This window comes from Belonocnema kinseyi, chromosome 4 (assembly GCF_010883055.1).
Source record: "Belonocnema kinseyi isolate 2016_QV_RU_SX_M_011 chromosome 4, B_treatae_v1, whole genome shotgun sequence".
NCBI lineage: Eukaryota > Metazoa > Arthropoda > Insecta > Hymenoptera > Cynipidae > Belonocnema > Belonocnema kinseyi.
Window position 1 is genome coordinate 27,355,565 of NC_046660.1, and position 16,341 is coordinate 27,371,905.

A 16,341-nucleotide genomic window follows, 5' to 3' on the forward strand; every position below is an offset into this window, starting at 1 on the left:
AAAAGGAAAGGGAAAAAAGTAAAAAAGCAGTAAGAGAGAAGGAGAAGATAGTAGACAACCAGAAAGAAAAAATGCAGATGAAAGTAGACAACAAAGAAACGACAAAGAAAGAAAATTAGAAAAAAAGAACAAGCGCAGAAGTAAATAATTAAAAACGAGAAAAGAAGAAGGGACCGGATTTAAGAAATCGGAGAAAAAGAAAAAAGGAGAAGAAAAGTAGACAACACGATACAAAGAAAATAGGAAAAGAAGAGGAATTAAAGGAGACAATAAGGAAATAATAAAGGACAAAAGAAGCACGGGTTAAAAGAAGAACAAAAGTAAACAAAAAAGGAAAGCAGGAGAAAATAAGAAAACGAGGAAACGAGAGAAAAGAAAGGAACAAGAGATGAAGAAGAAAAGAAGTAGAGGAGAAAAGGAGGGAAGGAAGGAAGGCTGAAGGGAATAAAAAAAGAATAAAATACTCTCTAACAGAATTGTTAAATTTTCAATTATTAATTGACTTTTTATCCAACGTTTGAATTATAAGCTAAAACACTCTTTAATAGTCTAATTTAAATAAAAGTCAAGATAAAGAGAGAAAAGAAAAACAAGAAGAAGAATTAGAAGCAGGACATAAAATAGATAATGCAGAAGGAAACACAGAGAAGGAGAAAAGGAGAGGGCGAAGGGCGCAGAGAAATAAGAAAGAAGAAAAGTAGACACGAAAAAGGAGAAAAAGAAATGAAGAAAAGAAGAAAAGGATCTAAGGAGGAAAGGAGGAAAGAAGTAAACGAGAAAAGTAATAAAGGAGGCAATTGGAAAAAGAGAAGACAAGAAAAGGAGAGAGTACTAGGGAAAAGAAAAATGAGAAAAGTAGTTAGGAAGGAAACGGGAAAAGGAGGAAAGGAGAAGCAGAATAAAAGGAAAGGAGGAAAGAAGGAAAGGAAAAAAGGAGAAGTCAAGCAGAAAACAAGGAAGCGAGAGAAAAAAACGGAATAAAGGCAAAGAAGAAGAAGAAGTAGAGGAGAAAAAGAGGAAATGATGAAGCGAATAAAGAAAAGGAAAAAACATACTTTCTAAATCAATTGTTGTATTTTTAAGAAATAATTGAATTTTGATCTAACAATAAAATTATAGACTAGAAGACTCTTTAATGTCTCTGATATACGTGAAAGTCTAGATAAAGAGAGGAAAGAAAAACGAGAAGAAGAATTAAACGCAGGAGATATAGTAGATAATGTAAAAGGAATCAAGAAGAAAAAGGAGAAGGCGAAGGATGCGGAGAAATAAGAAAGAAAAAAATTAGACACGGAGCAGGAGGAAAGGAACTGAAGGAAAGAAGAAAAGGTGAAGGAGCTAAAGAGGAAAGAAGTAAAGAGATAAGGAAAAAGCAAAAAGGAGGAAATTGCAAAATGAGAAGACAATAAAAGGAGAGGATACTAAGGAAAAGAAAAATGAGAAAAGTAGTTCAGAAAGAAACGAGAAAGAGAGAAAAGAAGGAAAGGAGAAGGACAAAAAACGTGAAGGAGAAAGGGAGGAAAGGATGGAAAGGTGAAGGAAATTAAGAAAAATAAAAGGAGAAAAGTACTTTTTAACATTATTGTTGAATTTTCTACCTTTCCCATTTCTCCGCTTCCTTCTCCTTGTCTACTTTTCTCTTTTTAGATGGCGATGGGAGCGAAGAGAAGGAAAACGAGAAAAGTAGACAAGGAGAAGGGAGCGGAGACATGTGAAGGGAGAAAACTAGATAACAGAATTAGAAAACGAAAAGAAGAAAAGAAGGAAAGGAGAAAAGGAGGGGAAAAATATACAACAAGGAAACAAGAAAAATAGAAAATCAGAGAAAAGAAAAGGTGCAGGAGGTAAGAAGGAAACAGGTTAAGGAGAAAAGAAAAAAGGAGGAATCAAGAAAAGGAAAAAAGTGGAAAACGAGAAAAAAGGAAAATCAGAAATAAATAAAAGGTGAAATGAAGTGAAGGTTATAGAGGTAAGGTGGAAACAAATAAATAAGGAAGCGAAAAAAGAGAAGAAAATGAAAGGCGAAGGAACTGGGGAAAAGAAAAAGAAGAAAAGTATATTAAGGTAAAATGAAAAAAAAAATCATAAAAGAAGAAACAGTGAAGGGGAGAAGGAGGAGAAATCTAAAGGAGAAGAGTAAAAAAGGGCTGAAGGAAAGGAAAAGTGGAAAATGAGGGGAAAATTAGACAACGAGAATAAAGAAAAATGAAAAAAAAGGTGAAGGAAGTAAGCAGGAAATAAGTAAAGAAAAAAGGAAAAATAAGGAAATGTGAAAACGAGAGGGAAAGAAAAGTAGATAAGAAGCACAAGAGAAAAATATAAAAGGGGGAAAGGAGAAGGAAAGACTAAAAGAAAAGGAAAAAGGAGGAACAAAGCAGCAAACGAGAATAAAGGAAAATGAGAAGAAAAGAAAAGATGGAAAGAAGTAAAGGTGATGGAGGTGAGGAGCAAATAAATAAAGGAGCGAAGGAAAAAGGAGGAAACGCGAAAAGGAGAGGAGGAGAAAAGGCGAAGGATATGGAAAAAAGAAAAAGGAGAAAATTAAATAAGGTTGAAATGGGTAAAATAGGAAATGAGAAAAGAAGAACCAGTGAACGAGACAAGGAGCAGAAAATTAAAAAAGGATCGGAGGAAAGGAAAAGGAGGAAAAAGAGGAAATGAAAGGAGGAAAGGTTATATATATGTATATACAGAGATAAAGAAAACTCAAGAGAAATGTTGTAACACATTTCACTGAGGTGGTTTCTTGACTATTTTACTGGCCAGAGGATGACACGGACGGTATGAAATACGATATGAGATCTCATATGTCATGATCATACCTGATTCCCGAAGATGGAAAAACTCTCTTAGAAAATTTTTGAAAGTATTTAGTTTTGCTTTTTGTGTTGTTATTCATATAACATTTATTTTTTTCAACAATAGTTGTGCTTGCGACTGCTTTCATGAGAGTGGTATTTTTTGTAATGAGTTTCCTCGTTTAAATTTGCCCTTCATCACTAAAGAGGTCTATCTGTGAATTATTTTAGTTTTAGTTGCGTCCAGTCTTCTCGAAAATGTAGAAGGGCTGGAAAAGGGGATGTTCTAGTCGTCCTGAAAATTCAGGACAAGCCAAACTTTTCATGAATAATTCCCCACTCATTTCGAATTTCGGGACGATGAGGCACTTCGTTTAGAATAAAATTGTTGAATTTTTACTGAAAAGATTACATTTTTAAGAAAATAATAAAATTATGAAACGAGAAATACAAGTTCTCGACCAAAAAGAAATTAGTAGACTTCTTAACAGAATGAGTTTTTAACTAAAAATAGTTGGATCTTGGTATTGTGCTCTACTATTTCAGTTCGAAATTAAGTTAAAAATCGAGAAAGGGGATATTAAGGTTTAAGAAATAATAGTTTAAATGACGTTGCAGCTGATTAAATTTTTTTTTAAATACTAGGTGTTGAAAACTGATATTGTTGCTTAGAGAATGAATTTAATTTTCAAATGTAACATTTCAGGCGCTGACCTTGCGAGCCAAATGAAAAGAATTTCAATAACTATTAATATATTTAATACAGATAATTGCAGTGAATTCTAGGAGAAATAAGTTTTTTAGTTTAGCGAAATCACATCCATCCGGATGTTATAAGTTTAAGTTTAGATTGGACATGACAGCTTTGGAAGAAAAGAAAAGTGAGCATCGCATCCAGTAATAATTTATCACTCCCCGAGGCGAGTAGTACTTGTAACTGGGTCAGATATAAATTCTCAATTACAGCAGAAGACCTGTAAATTTAGAAAGCTGGAAAACCTTTAGTCAAGGGGGAAAAAACTCTTGTAATCCGCTGCAAAGTTTGGCTTCTCCAATTGATAATTCAGTGTAATCTAATAATTCGAGGTAATCCAGTGTAATTCAATTGTAACCTGGGTTCATTCATTTCTAATCCGGAGTAATTGAGTTCTAACCCAGGATAATCCACTTGTAATGCGAAGCAATAGACCTGTAATCCGCGGTAAGCCAGTTCTCGTCTAGAATAATTCAGGTTTAATCCAGAGTAAAATACTTCTAATCTGAAGTAATCAACTTGTAATCTGGACATTTACAGTTCTATTCTGAATAATTTTGTTCTAATCCAGCTTAATCTACTTGTAATCTTGGGTATTCGAGATCTCATCTGGAGTAATCTAGGTCTAATCCAGACTAATCCACTTGTATTCCGAAGTAATCGAATTGTAATATGTTGTAATAAACTTATATTCTGAAGTGATCTAGTTATAATCCGCTGTAATTCACTTGTAATCTGGAATATACTTGTTATAATATGTGGTAATCCAGTTTTAATCTGGAGTAACCAGTTTTAAATTGTAAGAATCCACTGGTATTCTGGGTTAGTTGAGTTCTCATCTGGAGTAATCTTAGTGAAATCCAGTTTAATCCACTTGTAATCCGAAGTTGTAGAAATCCACTTGTGTTCTGGGGTAAACGAGTTCTCATCTGGAGTAATCTAGGTAAAATCCATGTTTAATCTCCTTGTAATCCAAAGTAATCGATTTGATATATGGTGTAATCCACTTGTAATCTGGAGTAATCCGATTGTAATCTAGATCAATCCACTTGTAATCTGGGGTAAACGAGTTTTAATTAGTAGGAATCCACTTGTATTCTGGGGTAATAGAGTTCTCATCTAAAGTAATCTAGGTCAAATACGGAGTAAACCAAAAGTAATCCAAAGTAATTGATTTGCAATGTGGGGTAATCCAATTATAATCTGGAGTGTTTTTGTCAAACTAAGAGTAATTTACTTTTACTGTAAAGCAATACACTTGTAATCTTAGGTAATCTCGTTCTAATATGGATTAATCCAGTTATAATAAATTGTAATCCACTTGTAATATGTAGAAATCTACTTTGAATATGCCGTAATGTAGTTATAATTGGTGATAATCACTTTCTAATATAGAGTAATCCAGTTCTTATTCTTGGTAATCCTCTTGTAACCCAGTTATAATCTGGAGTTATCCAGTTTCAATCCTCAGTAATCCACTTGTAATCCAGATAAATTAGCCAGACAATCTGATTAATTTAAATAGATAATGTAAATGTTTTCAAATATTTCGTTAAACAATTTGTTTATTTGTTTGAAAATTAATTCTCTCACCTGAAAATTTAACTTTCCGATTTTTTTTGGAAATTAATTTTTTGTATTAAAAATTTAGATATTTTAGTTTCAGCATTAACTTTTTAATTAAAAATTGAAATATTCGTTCGAAAATTTAACTATTTAAATTTTATTGCAAACTTTATCTTCTTCAAGTAAAAAAGCTAAATTAAATTGTTAAAAACTCATGCATTTTGCTAAAAGTTTCTCTTTTTGGCAAGAAAAATAATCTTTTTAGTTGAAAATTAATTATTTTTTCATTCGAAAATGCAGGTTCTTTGACTAAAAAGAAAAAAAGAAAATGTTTTGTTGCCACTTCATATATTTTTTTACAATTTTTTCTTTTTTTTTGTAGAAAATTTAACTATTTTTTTAATTGTGTTATTTTGTTAGAAAATTAATCTTCACCCTAGAAAATTATTTGTTTAAAAATTCTCTCTTGGTTACAAATTCAACATTATTATTAGAAATTTTTCTCTTTTGTTTAAAAATGCATCTCTCTTTATTTAAAAATAAAATAATTGTTGGGAATAAAATGCAACTAATTGGCTGAAAGGTAAACTACTTTGTTAAAACTTGATTCTTTATATTAAAGGTTCACCGCTGGGGTAAAAAAGTATGCTGCTTTGTTAAAAATAATTTTTTTTTTGGTTGCAGATTCAGGATCATAGTTGAAAATTTAATTATTTTCTTGAAACATTTTCTGTTTGGTGAAAAATTAATCTTTTGAAAATTCACAACCTTTGTTAAAAATTTATCCTTTTACGATAGCGAATAAACAATTAGGTTGGAAATTCATCTTTAGTATTTTTCATTGTTCAAAATTCAACCATTTTGTTTAGAATTAATCCTTATTATTAAAAATTTAACAAATTAGTTCAAAGTTTCACTACTTTTGTAACCATTTTTTTAAAGAAACATCTGTTTCTTTGAAAATTCAAGTATTTCATTTAAAATTCTTTTTCATGGTTTGCTTAAACATTAATTTTTCTGTTCGAGAACTAAAATATTCCATGTTTTTTTATAAATTCCCATGTTTTCTAAAAAATTGTCTCTTTCGGAAGAAACTTAATATTCTTGTTTGAAAAATAATCCTTTTTAGTTGAAAGCTCAACTTTTTGGATGGCAATTAAGCAATTTGTGATTTTCAATTTATTCACTGAATGAATTATTTATCTAAGATTGTGTGAAATACTTATATTTTTCCCTGGAATTTGAGATTCAATTTGAAATTTGAGAGTCTGAAAATTCTACGAATCGGAGAGCAGTGTATGTCAGCTTTATATAAACACATAATATACCAGTAGATTAAAAAGCCCATCAAGTTGGTGCACTCTATGATGTTCAAGAGCAGTACTTGAATTATAAGGTATGAGATAACTCTGAAGTGTCTGCAACACATTTAATAAAATAATGGCAGAACTACTGCATTTGATTTGTATTCAAGAGACATTATGTACACAGTTATGAGTGTATTCCATCATAATGATAATTAGGAAAATGTAAACTTTATTTGGTGATAAATAAACCAACTGTAATTAAATGCAACTATAGTATATCACACCGAATATGTAGATATTAATTTGATATGCAACATAGTGATTCAATAATTCAAGATGTTCACGTATTGACCAGGGTGAATATCAATTGATGATGGAGATCAAATAATCAAAACTTTCTTGATTACTGGTCCCAGATTCACCTTTTTTAGCTAGACCTCACAGATTACTAGTACCCCAAATCTGAGATCAGCCTTTTCCTGCACGACCCACAACTCACTAGTGCCCGCAAGTCCAAGGTTAGCCTTTTCCAACTCAATCGCGTCGCTTCATAGTGATCTCAAGTCCCAGGTTCGCTTTTTCCAGCTTAAAATTGCATAGAACTAGGGCCCACAAGTTCCAAATTCATTTTTTTCAGCTCCAAGCTCGACCACATAGCTCACCAGCTTCCTACAACACGACCCTTCAAATCCCAAGTGGAACCAATTCCCAACTTTACTTTTTCACCTCAACCTCGCTCGACCCCACGTATAACTCGTGCCCCCTAAGTCCATGATTTGCCTATTTCAGCACGACTCTATGGCTCATTAGCGCCCACAAGTCCCAGATTTGCCTTTTCCAGTTCGATCTTACAGACCTTAAGTGCCCCCAATTCCAACATTTTCCTTTTCCAGCATGACCCCGTGACTCACTAGTGCCTCCAAGTCATGATTCGTCTTTTCCAGCTCAACCTCGCATATAACTAGTACCTCTAAGTCCCAAATTCACTTTTTCCAGATCGACTATGAAGCTCCCTAGTGCCCCCAAATCGCAGATTTGCTTTTTCCAGCTCCACCTTACAGCTCCCAGATTCGCCTTTTCTAGTTCGATCTTACAGACCACAAGTGTCCGCAATTCCAATATTTGCCTTTTCCAGCTTGACCCCGTGACTCTCTAATGCCCCGAAGTCCCAGATTCGCCTTTTCCAGTTCGATCTTACAGACCACAAGTGCCCCCAATTCCAACATTTTCCTTTTCCAGCATGACCCCGTGACTCACTAGTGCCTCCAAGTCATGATTCGTCTTTTCCAGCTCAACCTCACATATAACTAGTACCTCTAAGTCCCAAATTCACTTTTTCCAGCTCGACTATGAAGCTCCCTAGTGCCCCCAAATCGCAGATTTGCTTTTTCCAGCTCCACCTTACAGCTCCCAGATTCGCCTTTTCTAGTTCGATCTTACAGACCACAAGTGTCCGCAATTCCAATATTTAACTTTTCCAGCTTGACCCCGTGACTCTTTAATGCCCCCAAGTCCCAGATTCGCCTTTTCCAGTTCGATCTTACAGACCACAAGTGTTCCCAATTCCAACATTTTCCTTTTCCAGCATGACCCCGTGACTCACTAGTGCCTCCAAGTCATGATTCGTCTTTTCCAGCTCAACCTCGCATATAACTAGTACCCCTAAGTCCCAAATTCACTTTATCCAGCTCGACTAGAAAGCTCCTTAGTTCCCTCAAGTCGCAGATTTGCTTTTTTCAGCTCCACCTTACAGCTCCCAGATTCGCCTCTTCCAGCTCGATCTTACAGAGAACGAGTGCCCCCAAATTCAATATTTGCCTTTTTCAGCGTGACCCCGCGACTCACTAGTGCTTCCAAGTTACAGATTCATCATTTCCAGCTTAACCTCGCATATGACTAGTGCCCCGAAGTCCCAAATTCACTTTTTTTTAGCACGACTATAAAGCTCTTTAATGCCCTCAAGTCGCAGATTTGCTTTTTCCAGCTCCACCTTACAGCTCCCAGATTCACCTTTTTCAGTTTGATCTTACAAACCACAAGTATCCCCAATTTCAACATTTGCCTTTTCCAGCATTACCTCGTGACTCTCTAGTGCCCCCAAGTCCCAGATTCGCCTTGGCGAGCTCGATCTTACAGATCACGAGTGCCCCAAATTCCAACAATTGTCTTTTCCAGCGTGACTTTGTGACTCACGAGTGCCTCCAAGTCATGATTCGTCTTTTCCAGCTCAACCTCGCATATAACTAGTACCCCTAAGTCCCAAATTCACTTTATCCAGCTCGACTAGAAAGCTCCTTAGTTCCCTCAAGTCGCAGATTTGCTTTTTTCAGCTCCACCTTACAGCTCCCAGATTCGCCTCTTCCAGCTCGATCTTACAGAGCATGAGTGTCCCCAAATTCAATATTTGCCTTTTTCAGCGTGACCCCGCGACTCACTAGTGCTTCCAAGTTACAGATTCGTCATTTCCAGCTTAACCTCGCATATGACTAGTACCCCGAAGTCCCAAATTCACTTTTTCTAGCACGACTATAAAGCTCCCTAGTGCCCTCAAGTCTCAGATTCGCCTTTTCCAGCTCGATCTTACAGATCACGAGTGCCCCCAATTTCAATATTTGCCTTTTCCAGCATGAACCCGTGACTCACTAGTGCCTTCAAGTCCCAGATTCCTCTTTTTCAGCTCAACTTCGCATAAAACTAATGCCCCTGAGTCTCAAATTCACGTTTTCCGGTTGACCATAAAGCTCACTAGTGCCCTCAAGTCCCAGATTTGCTTTTTTCAGCTCCATCTTACAGCTTCCAGATTCGCCTTTTCCAGCTCGACCTTATAATACAGAAAAATATAAAGTTTTATTCGGATTCAAAATAGTGGCGTCTTAGCTTACTGAAACAAAATTCAATCATAGTTGGTTCATATTGATCTATACAAACATTAAAAGCAATGCACTTTCTGGTTGAATTTTCGTGATTACAACGTTGCCACAATAATAATGATAATAATAATAATAATAATAATAATAATAGCAATAATAATAGTATAATAACAATCATTGTTTTACAACACTCTCTTAATAAATCTAGACGTTGCCAACGCAATCACGAAATTTGTGGTGGAAACTACAATTAGTATCTCGAGTAATCTGTAGTTGGAATTGGCTGGTTTCCCGCGTGACCACTGACCATCCAGGGATCTGTCTGTCAATCTAGATTGACGCAACGCGACGCGACAGGACATGATGGTGTCAGCAGAAGCTACATGTATGGACAATTTTCAATAACGTAAATGCACCAAGATAACACACACCGATTCTCTATTTTGGTTATTTTCGAAATTTTCAAAATTAAAATATGAATAGTCAGTTAAAAACTAATTGATATTAGTAGGAAAATACTTGTAATTAAGTTCTTTAGACATTTTTTTCATTTGAGAACATATTTATAAATAAGGATTAATTTAGATGACAGATTAACTCAACAGATTAAGATTCGCCCACGTTACTGAAAGGAATAATTAAATTGAATATTTAAATTTTACATTTTTGTAGGAAAATTAACATTTTAAATAGAAAATTCATGTATCTTATGGAAAATTCGTCCTTTTTGTTACAAAATCAATCCGCTTGGTCAAAACTGCATCCTTTGTGGTTTCAAATGAAACTACTCGGTTAAAACGTAATTTTTGTTGGTTAAGGATTAGACCATTTTGTTCAACAAAAAGTGTTTAAATTGAATTCAATTCTTTTTTATTTTTAATTGAAATCTTTTTGATTGAGCTATTCACTCTAACAATTTTCCCTTTTGACTTAAAAATTGAACAATATGGTAAACTACCAAAATTCTGCATTGTCAAATCAAAGACGAATTTTTAATCAAATTTAAAATTTAAACTAAATACCATTTTACATTCTACAAAAAGATTACCCAGTCAAGAATTTATCAAGAATTAGTGCTTCAAATTGAATTTGACAGTTTTTGATTTTTAATTAAAATCTTCTTGGTTCCATTATTTACTCTTACATGCTTTATTAAGATATTTTTTAAGATTCATAATTTTAGATAAAAATCGAACTATTTCGTTGCAAATTAACCTTTTTGTTGAAAATTTATATTTCTCTGTCAAAATTAGTTTATAATTTGTTGCAATAGGAAACTATTTCGTTTTTCTCGTGCAAAATAAAATTTTTTGTTTGAAAATTGAACAATGCTAATTTTGGATAAAAATTTATCCTTCAATAATTGAGACTGTATTTGGCTAGAAACTCATGTTTTAGATTAAAAACTTCTATTTTTTGGTAGAAAATTTGGATTAAAAAAAGCTCTTTGGTAGAAAATTCAACTATTTTTTCTAACGTTAAATTCTGTTTCTTGAAAAAGTTTGTTTGTTTAGGTTTTATAATTGTTATTTGAAAATTCGTCTATTTGTGTAGAAAATTAAGATTCAGCCGAATTTAACGTTTTAAATTGAAAACTGATCTTTTTTAGTTGAATATATATGTTTTTTTTATTTAATTTTTTCTTTGTTAAAAATTATTGTTTTGATTCTTCAAACTCAAATATCCATTTTTTAATTTAAATTTATCTTTTATAAGTTGAAAATTTATATATTTTGTTAAAAATTAGTCTATTTCGATAGAAAATTAATCTGGTTTATCGTAAATTCATTATTTTTGTTAAATATTCCACTATTTTGTTAAAAAGTTTCCTTTTTGAGTCAAATTCAACTGGTTGATAATTTTTTTTCTTAAAAACGGATTTTTTTTAGCTGAAACCTAATCGATTCTGTTTTTGTTCAGAAATCTCTCTTTTTTATTAACAATTCAACTACTTGATCGAAAAGTACCTTCCTTGTTTAAAATTAATCTTTTTACCTAAAAAGTCAAATATTTCTAACACATACGAAATTTTTGCTTGAAACGTAAACCATTTTGTTGAAAATTTGTATTTTTGGGCAGAGAATTAATCTACGTTTTGGAAAATTTATCTTTGTTATGGAAAATTCATCTATTTGGTTAAGGATTCAACTAGTTTGTTAAAAATTCGTCCTTCTTGTTGAATTCAACTAGTTAATAATTCTTTTTTAACGTAATTTTTAAGCTCAAAATTCTGCATTTTTAGTTTAAAATTAATAATTTAAGTTGAAAACTTTGTTTATACATTTTTTTAATTTTGTCGTTTTTTGTAAAAAAATGAACTTTTGAAATGAAAATTCAGTTACTTAATAGAAAATTCACTATTTTGTTAAAATTTTAATTATAATCCTAAAGATTCCACTTTTTTGTTGAAGTCACTTTCTTGTCGAAAATTCAACTTTCTGTTGAAAAATCAGCTTTTATTTTCAAAAGTCATCTTTCTTGGTTAAAAATTAATTTCTTTTAACTGAAAATGAGCTTTTGTTGGTAATTTAACTTTCTGGTTGAAAATTTAACTGTCTTCTAACAAATTCATCTTTTTGACTTAAATTTTCAACTATTTGTTTGAAAATACAACTATTTTGGGTTAAATATTAATCTCTTTTATTTCGAAATCAAACTATTTGTTTGAAAGTTAATTTATTTTACTCAAAACTCATATTTTTTGTTCAAGAAAACTCAAACTATCAAATTACTTGATTAAAAACTAATTTTTTAAAATTTGTTAAGTCTAATAAAAGTTTTAATTATTTGATTTTGAATAAAACTATGTAATTGAGAATCAAATATTTTTGTGAACTCAACTTTTTAATTGAAATTCTATTTTTTTTTCGTTGTAACTTTACTATTTTAGTTCAAAATTCTTTTTTTATCATTTGAACGTAATTTTTTTTATCAAAAAAGTATTCCCTTGATGGAGTGTAATAGTAAAAACTAAAGAAAATAGTTTAGTTGTCCCAGCCAAATGTTTAGCTGGATTTTGTCTTGCAATAAAATAGAGCTATACCACCTTAATTTCTAGCTGTTTTAGCTAAATTGTCCATCTAGGATTTATCTAGTTACTTTATCTAAATTATTTCTAGATGGTAAATTTATTTGTTTGTATCATTTATTTATTTCCATACATTAGTATTTTTAATTAAGGATTATCTTCTAAAGGCTTATTGTCTACTGAAGGGTGTTCTTTCCCTAATTGTCGTTTTTTACGCAAGAAATTGTAGACTTAAAAAAAAAAGAATAGCACTTGAAACTTAAAGCGAATCTTAGCGTTTGTCGTTTTCATTAAGCAACTCGTGTACAGAAAAAAGTATTTATTCAGAACAAAGGTACATGAGTCGAGTGCAAAGTGAGACACTTGTCACTTCTAGCAAGGGAAATTGAATTTTAACCAAGCGAAAATGATCATATTTGATAAAAAAAATTCTAAACCTACAAAAAATTAATTTTCAATAAAATATTAATTTTCAAGTAACAAAGATTTTTTAGTCAATAGGGAAAAAAACTTTCACCTAAAATGTCAAAATTTAATACAAAAGAGACGATCTGTTTTCAAGAAATTTAAATTTTCAAAAAAATTTGAGTTTTCGTAAAAAAAATATTTTCAAAAAAGAAGATTAATTTCCTAAAAAAAAAAGAAAAGAATTCTCAAAAAATTTAATACATTTTTAATCAAGTAGTTGAACACCTTCATTTAAAAAATGAATTTTCAATTTGAAAAAATGAATTTTAAAACTGAAAAAGAATTTAAATTTGAAGAATTTATTTAAAAAACGAATTTTCAAGCCACAAAGACGAACTTTCAACTGAAAATTAAATTTTTCAGTTAAAGAAATTAATTTTATACAAAAGAAAAACGAATTCTCAAGAAAATATACAATTTTTTAACAAATAATTGAAATTTCAAAAAAAAAAAATAAATTCTACAGAAAAAAAGATATTTGATCGAAAATAGATCAGTTAAACTTTAATTAAAAAAAAATAATAATTTTTAAGCAAATTATTAAATTTGCCACCATATTGTTGAGTTTTATGCAAAGAAGAATTTTGAAAATTCAATCTCTTATACAAAAAGATGACTTGAACTAAAATGTTGAATCAACCGTTAAAAAAATTAATTAATACGAGAAAAAATGAATTTCCAGCAAACTGAGAGAATCCTTTATTTTTAAATTCAAGAAGAATTTTTTACCAAAGAGAAATATTTAATCAATAAGATTAATTTTTAACAAAATAATTGTATTTTTAAGCAAAGAAAGATTTTTCATTTAGAAACGCAAAATAGTTTTCTATCCAATTGTTGAATTTTCAAGCTAAAAAGGATCATTTTCTGAAAAGTTGCTTTTTTAACCAAAAGGATAAGTTTTGAAAAAATTCTTAAATTTTTAGCAAAAGAATTGAATTTCGAACCAAATAATACAATTTTTAACAAGATAAGATGAATCCTTGACCAAGAATTTAATAGTGGACTTTCTCACTTAAACCAATAAAATTTAAACTAACAAAATTTTAGACTGAATCATAGTAGTTTCAATAAACTTTAAGTTAATTTTTTTATGCTTTTAAAATAATAGGCTTGAAAACTAGAAATGTTGCTTCAAAAATAAGATTTTCTGTGCTAGAACTAATTTTATTGAGATGGATAAAAATAAATAAAGAAGTATGCCATTAATTTTCCTATAATTTCAATTTACTTAAACCCCCTGTCCAAATTAGCCTAATAATTCCTACTTTCCTATTATTTCAAAATGTAAAGTTAATTATATTAATTATTAAAATAAAATATCAACAAGTTTTGTATTTTTATATTTATTTGTTTAGAAATCATTTTCATTAGAGATTAGCATAGCGTTGATTTGTCAAATAAATAAATAAAAAGATAAAAATATTACTTTAAAATAATTAACAATCATTTTCAATCAAAAAAAGAATTGTAAAATTCATTTTTCTTTTTGTGATTCACTACACTAGTTGTAAATAACTTTTTTGCGATTTCCAATTAGAAGAAAAAAATCAGAACTTCCTTAGTATTTTTTTCTTTTTATAGAAACGTCTTTGGACGTCGACAATTAAGTGAAGTCATTGAATCCTTCAAGCAATCGAGCTGGTTTGCGTTCCAATAGAAGGCTACTCCAAACTTCAATTAACGTAGTGATAGGTATTGAAGAGGATCTCCCTCTTCAATTTACAATTATCTTTCTTATCTGGAGACCTGTCAAAATTTACAGATCTTCAAACAATACATTGCCTTACAAATTTCATTTTCAAGCTCTTAAAGTTCAATGATCAACAATTAAACATTTTAAAAATGTGAATGTATAAAATTCAAATAACTTCCAGTTTAAAAATAAATATTTTTTGAAACAAAAATCATCTAAAATAAACATATTAGATAACATGATTTAAAAAGAAGTCCACTTTTGCCTTTTCAAACCCTAAAATATTTCCCGAAGTTTCAAACTTTGAAAATGGTATCTAGGCACACAAAAAACTACCCTTGCTGTTCCTAACCCTCCGAAATGGTTCCGAGACAAAAAAAAACAACCTTTACTATTTCCAAATTTCCTAAATATTCCCTAGGTATCCAAAAACTAATTCCGATATTTTTAACCCTCAAGAATACCGCCGTATCTAACTTTCAAAAAAAATTTCTAGGCACAAAAAATTACCCTTGCCGTTCTCGACACTTAAAATGGTTTCTAGGCAAAAAAAACCTTTAATATTTCTCTACTTCGTGAATATTCCCTGGATATCCAAAAACTACTTCCGCTATTTTTAATCCTTAAGAATTCAGCCATATCCAACTTTCAAAAATGGTTTCTAGAAACTAAAAAACAATCTTCATTATTTGCATACTTCGCAAATATCCCGTAGATATTCAAAAAGTACTTCTCCTATTTTTAACCCTCGAAAATCTCGCCGTGATTAACTTTAAAAAATGGTTTCTCGGCACCAGAAAACTACCCTTGTCGTTTCTAACCCTCCAAAATGGTTTCTAGGCAAAAAAACATTATTTTTTCCAAATTTCGTAAATATTTCCTAGATATCGAAAAACTACTTCCGCTATTTTTAACCCTTGAGAAACCCCCCGTATCCAACTCTCAAAAATGGTCTCTCAGTACCAGAAAACTACTTTTGTTGTTTCTCAACCTCCACAATTGTTTCTAGACAAAAAAAACCTTCATTATTTGCATACTTCGTAAATATTCCCTAGGTATTCAAAAACTACTTCCGCTAATTACAAATCTTTAGAATCCCGCCGTATTCACTTTAAAAATGGTCTCTAGACACCAGAAAACTATCCCGGTCATTTCTAACCCTCCAAAATGGTTTCTAGGAAAAAAAAATTATTATTTCTAAACTTCGTAAATATTCCCTAGATATCGAAAAACTACTTCCCCTATTTTTAACCCTTGAAAATCCCGCCGTGTCCAATTTTCGAAAATGGTCTCTAGGCACAAAAAGCCTACCCTTGCCGCTTCCAAATCTACAAAATGATTTCTAGGTATTAAAAAACAATCTTCATTATTTGCATACAACGTAAATATTTCCTAGATATCCAAAGACTACTTTCGCTATGTTTAACTTTGAAGAATTCTCTCCTATAGAACTTTAAAAAATGGTCTCTGGCACCAGAAAACTACCCTTGTCGTTTCTAACCCTCCAAAATGGTTTCTAGGCAACAAAAAACAAACTTTATTATTTCCAAACTGCGTAAATATTCCCTAGATATCTGAAAACTGCTTCCGCTTTATTCAGCCCTTAATAATCCCACCGTATCCAACTTTCAAAAATTGTCTCTAGGCACCAGAAAACTACCTTTGTCGTGTCTAACCCTCCAAAATTATTTCTAGGAAAAAAACAACCTTTATTATTTGCACACTTCGTAAATATTTTCTAGATACAGGAAAACGGTCTCTAGGAACCAGAAAACTACCCTTATAGTTTCTAACCCTCCAAAATGGTTTCTAGGCAACAAACAACAACCTTTATTATTTCCAAACCTCGTAAAT

The 16,341-nt window shown here is 31.2% G+C and overlaps 1 protein-coding gene across 1 annotated transcript; it reads left to right on the forward strand.

Moving 5' to 3' along the window:
• The first annotated feature begins 627 nt into the window (after window positions 1-627).
• On the forward strand, window positions 628-1,272 carry LOC117170804 (protein PXR1-like). The gene is made up of 2 exons (XM_033357843.1): window positions 628-939; window positions 1,120-1,272. The coding sequence occupies exons 1-2, from the start codon at window positions 628-630 to the stop codon at window positions 1,270-1,272; spliced, it is 465 nt and encodes a 154-aa protein (XP_033213734.1).
• Window positions 1,273-16,341: the final 15,069 nt, after the last annotated feature.